Below are 5,505 nucleotides of genomic sequence, written 5' to 3'. Positions count from 1 at the left end.
AAGGATAAAGAAGTAACTTGGCTAGTAAAGTAGCAATTACTGGGGTTGGAATTTCCAAGTTTGCCCATATCTTATGTTGGGAGCAAAATGCATGCATGGACAACTAAGTAAATTGCAAATTAAAAATTAATTAATCTAAATAAAAAAAATTCTATAAATATAAATGCACTTTCATAAATCACAAAATATATATTATAAAATAGCTTATGATTTTAGAAATTTAATGATATAAGATATGAAAATTTGTTGTTAAAAGATTTTAAAAATCGATTTTTCACATGGAATGAAATACTTTTGATTATCATTTAAAAATACTAAATAATAAGATAGATTTGAAACCAATTGGATCATGTATACATGTATATCAAGTTGAATTAGAATACTCGCATCATATATAAAAGCTGGGTTAACACACACTTGCAGTGTAAACAAAAAAAGTTAGGTTGAAACACTTGCCTTGAGAAAGGCTTGACTTGACTGGCAGGTGTGAGCAACTGGGAGCTTTACTCAACTTTAATGGAAATTTTACCCTCGTCTCGTGATCCTACACAAAATAATAATAACCTCTTTATAATATATTCTTACCAACTCAACCTAATTATAAACCAAAATTAAGCACATTGGCACTTAGGCCTATATACACATACGTGCTTATAATTACCTCATAATAGTTCACATAGCCACATATGCTCACATAACACATTTAAGTACATAATAATACATCAACACACTATATTGCTTCACTAAGCTTGGATGATCTCACTACACTTACTCAAGTCACTTAGTTATGCTAAACTAGTCAAAACTCCTAATATTGACCTCATAACTCAAAGTGCCTTTTTCAAACCATCAAGTTCCTATTGACCCTGACCTAGGTCCTACACTATATTGATCTTAAACTATCTTACAACTAAGATAGTCAACCTAGGCCTCACTCATAAGTGCTCTCACTACACCATATATTGGCTATTGCAAGCCCCAAGTACATTTCTGTTGCATAAAGTGTTGCTGTAGGTCAAATAGTTGCTTATCTGTTGCAATGTTTTATAATATGTTGCATAAGATAGGAAAGTGTTGCAGTGATTTAATGCTTTTTAAATAATATTATAAACAAATAAGCTATTGCAACACGGTTTAAAATATGTTACAATAGCAGTTACACTTTTGGTCAAATTGACCGAAATATTTAGGCGGGTTAGATTGGCGGGCAAAATTAGTACCAAAATTTATTCTATCTCTCTCACTCACAGCTATTCTATCTCTCTCACCCTCTCACAGCTATTCTATCTCTCTCGCTCTCTCACAGCACAGGTACTCATCTCTCTCTCTCTCTCGATACTCATCTCTCTCTATACTCATCTCTCTCTCTCTCTCTCGATACTCATCTCTCTCTATACTCATCTCTCTCTCTCTCGATACTCATCTTTGTGTTAAAATTGATGATACCTAAAATCGATTTGAGGTATAATACATTTAATTGATTAGAGGTAAAATCGATTATAGATTAAATTGATTCATATAGAAGTTGCATTAGAAGTTGTTGATTATATGTATATATATGTATATATAGCCCACATTTATTTTTTGACATGCATTTTGTCAGGTTATTTGAAGGTTATTTTTATAAATAGCTAAAGCTGTTATTTAATTTGAAGGTTAGATTTTTCTTGCTGTTACTCATTTTTAAATTTTTTTCTTACTGAAATTTGTGTGAAGGCTCTGAAATTTGTGTGTGTGCTCTGTTATTTGAGAGTTTTTATGATCTAGTATAATTTTTGGGTTTCTTGTTAGTTTAAATTTATGAGCTCTGCTTTTTGTTTTAAATTTGTGTTTATGCCCTGTTTTATGATGCTAGTTGAATTTGTTCTAAATTTGTGTTTATGCCCTGCTAGTATAACTCTTTGAATATTTGTTGTCATATTTTGTGTTAACGACCTGTCAAGCATAATAAAGTACTGTTTGTTTGTTTAATTTATTTTTTGTTGAATAATCATGTAGAGAATGGATGTTGAAGGAGAAAAATGGGTAACACTTCCAAGATATAGTGATAAATATAGGATGGGGGTTAAAGCTTTTATTACAAATGCATTTTCTGAATATGCATCAGGAAATGAGTTGAAATGTCCTTGTAGAAAGTGTAGTAATCGTTATTGGTATGGTGAAAGCGTTATAAAGGAACATCTCATCTGCAATGGTGTTTGTCCACAGTCCACTGAATGGATTTATGAAGTGTCAAACCATAAGAATAATGATGTCGATGATAACATGGACAGTGATATAGGTATGGGTTTAGCAGATGAGTTAGAGGCAATGATACGTAACACATATGAGAATTGTAATAATGATAGTGAACATGGAGTTAGAAAGGGACTTGATGACGATGCAAAAAAATTTTACCGGCTTGTTGAGGAGGGTGGGCAGCCTTTGTATCCTGAGTGTCTTAAGTTCACTCGATTAAGTTTCATAGTTAGGCTCTACCAACTAAAGTGTATTCACGGATTTAGTGAGTCAGCATTTAGCGATTTGCTTAAGTTGATTAAGGAAGTTTTCCCAAATTGCAATGTACCATCCTCTTTTAGTTGAATTCAGAATTTCAGGCCGTGGCAGACGATCCCAAGGTCTTATCTGAATACAAAAACTTCTTAGGGACCTTGGCCAGGGAGTCTGTGCCACTTGATTACATCAGTTGGCATAAATATCCTGAAAGTGAAAAGGAGAGGCTATGGCAATTTGTTAACGTAAAATACAAAATTTTCTATTGTCTATCTCACTGGATACAAAATTTTCTACAATATGGCTAATTATTTTAATTGATTTACTAGAAAAAATATATCATTCCCGAGGAAGGAAGAACCTTTACACTGCAGACTATTAATGATTTGTGGAGGTTGCACAAAAGTCGGGTTAAGAAAGATCATTATCTACAATATGATAATGATGAGGATAGGCTAAAAAATAAGCCTAGTTTTGTTTCAACTGAAGTATTCAAGGTGCTGCTCAAATACTGGGGGGATGAGGAAATTCAGGTATATAAATTGATATCGCTCAACTAGATAATATTCAACCTTTTTTTATGTAGTCTGTTTTTTAATACTTTGTTCACTTCACTTAATTGTCAGAGACGATCTAAGACTGCTTCAGAAAATCGTGCCTTGATTGTAGAAACACACACAGCTGGTCGTACAAGTTTTGCGCAAATTGGAGAGAAAATAGTAAGTCATGTTTAAAGCACGGTGTTACTTTTATTAAGAAAATGTATGTAGTTTCGGAGTCTTGAATATATTCTGGTTGAACTTGGTCTAATAAATAAATAAAAATCATAAGTAGTAGTATAACTTTTAATGTGCTTATGAAATCCCAAATTCTATATTTCCTTAGTTTCATTCTATAGTTTTTAATGTTATGACTTCAATTCCATTCTGCTGGCAGAAAGCTGAGAACAAAATCGAACCTAAAGAACCAGCTCCCTCGGATCTTGTTTACGTTGAAACTCGTAAACGAAAGCCAGGACGTAAATACAAGGTAAAAGATCACTTTGACAAAATTGATAAATTTGCACTTGTAAAAAAAATATTATCGCTCGGCTCTAGTTAAACTTAATTGTATTTTCTGATCCCTCAATATTTGGCAGACTACAATTCCTACCGATGACAAGGATGAAAATGGACATGCTCAACATGATATTGAAGATGGTTCTCATGGGGCAAACAACAGTGCTCACACAGAAAAGAAATCAAAAAAGCCAGCCCATGGACCGAATTGGCTTATTGGAAGATCAGGCCGAACGAGGAAAACTGTTAAGCTAGATGTGCCAGCATTTAGTCAGAGTTCTAGTGCTAGTATTGATGTTGCTGATTTGAAAAAGTCAATAAAGGAGGAACTTCTTACTGAAATGCAGGAGATCATTGACAAAAAGGTTCGGGAGAAACTGTCAAAGGTAATAGGCAGATTGGGGGATATAGTTCCTGATTTTAATGATATTGCTGTTCAAGAGCTATATTCTGATGTTGATGAAGGCCAGAGTGAGGGGGGTGAAGACATAAATGCTCAGTGATTTCCTGTTACTAGCTAGCTGTTTAATAACTTTTGGTTGGATACTTTAATGTACTTGTTAACTAGCTAGCTGATTAAGTAGACTATATCCTTGAACTTGAACTATGTTTGGTTATGGATGTTCTGACTTGTGGTGTTTATCGACTTTGTTTCGACTTTAAACTAGATGTTTGGTTTGTTATTTTGATGGTTAGTTGGTTATTTTGAGTTGCAGTTGGATATATTATTTTCAAGAGAATATATGCATGTTTGAATTTCTGGTAACAGCTGGTATTCCAATATATGTCTAAATGTTGCACAGAAATATTGCCCAAAAACAAAAAAATTATTACAATAGGATTTCAAATGTAGCATACAACTGTTGCCTTGCAAGCTAAAAAGTATTACAATAGGGTTTCAAATGTTGCATACAATTGTTGCTTTAAAATATAAAACGTATTACAACAGGGTTATAAATGTTGCAGACAAATGTTACAATAGGATATTGTAACACTAAAAAAAAGTTACTAAAAATGCTAAAAATGTTACAATAGTGTTCTAGCATGGGGTTATTGTAATACTTGACAAATGTTGCAATACACACACAACATGTTGCAATAGGGGTCTATTACAACGGCAGCAAATGCAACACCGAATTTTGGATAAAATGTTACAATAGATGATATTGCAACACATTCGACCCCTAATACAACGTTTTTTTGGGCTTGCAATAGCCAATATATGGTGTAGTGTCTAAAACTAAATGTTAAGTGAATGTGCTCATTATAGTGATTTCAGGATGACATCAATGGGTTTTTGAGTACAATTGACACCCTTACACCTCAAGTTTACCTTTAAAACTTCTACACTAGACTCTTCTGATCATAAGGTAACTCCAAAACTTGGTGTGACTCAAAAGCCTAGCTTGGGCCTCCCTAGACCTAAGCTTAAAGTCCATGGTTCGCATGTTTTCTTGACAGAAAAGTGTCATGTTTTGCACTAACTTGTGACACATGATTCTAACTCAAATCTTATGAACTATGGCTGGAACAACACCTCTGACACTCCCTATAACTAGGGTCAACAAGGCCTAGTGAGGGCCTACCCATGACATGGTCAAAACTCCTCATTTCTAAGTTATAGTAAAACTGTCCCCTGCTGGACAGATTTAGTGTTTTCACTCGTGCACCTAACCAAACAACCTACAATCCTCTAAAAACCATCTAAAATCTGAAGTATACCCCTAGTACTAGCTTCTAGTGACTTGGTCCTCAAAGTGCATTACAATGACAAGGTCAGATCTCACCCTAAACCTCATGTTACCAAACTGAAAATCTGCAGAATTTAATATACCCCTTTCCACCATGTTTCCCACTTGACAAACCAAACCAAACATCAACCAATACCCAAACTAAACCTCAACCAAGGAAACCTACTGAACTAACACTCCCACACACAATATTGGCTTAATAG

General features: G+C 34.1%; 1 protein-coding gene across 1 annotated transcript; it reads left to right on the top strand.

The window, feature by feature from the left end:
• The first annotated feature begins 2,001 nt into the window (after positions 1–2,001).
• Positions 2,002–4,083, top strand: LOC141702275 (uncharacterized). Its single transcript, XM_074505977.1, has 6 exons — positions 2,002–2,503; positions 2,590–2,738; positions 2,823–3,026; positions 3,120–3,212; positions 3,430–3,522; positions 3,632–4,083. Exons 1-6 carry the CDS (start codon positions 2,002–2,004, stop codon positions 4,052–4,054), a joined length of 1,464 nt encoding a protein of 487 aa, XP_074362078.1. The 3' UTR covers positions 4,055–4,083.
• Positions 4,084–5,505: the final 1,422 nt, after the last annotated feature.

The sequence above is a fragment of the Apium graveolens genome, unplaced genomic scaffold (assembly GCF_009905375.1).
Source record: "Apium graveolens cultivar Ventura unplaced genomic scaffold, ASM990537v1 ctg4832, whole genome shotgun sequence".
Classification (NCBI taxonomy): Eukaryota; Viridiplantae; Streptophyta; class Magnoliopsida; order Apiales; family Apiaceae; genus Apium; species Apium graveolens.
The sequence above is the reverse complement of the archived record's forward strand: the minus strand, read 5'-3'. Positions and strand labels throughout refer to the sequence as shown.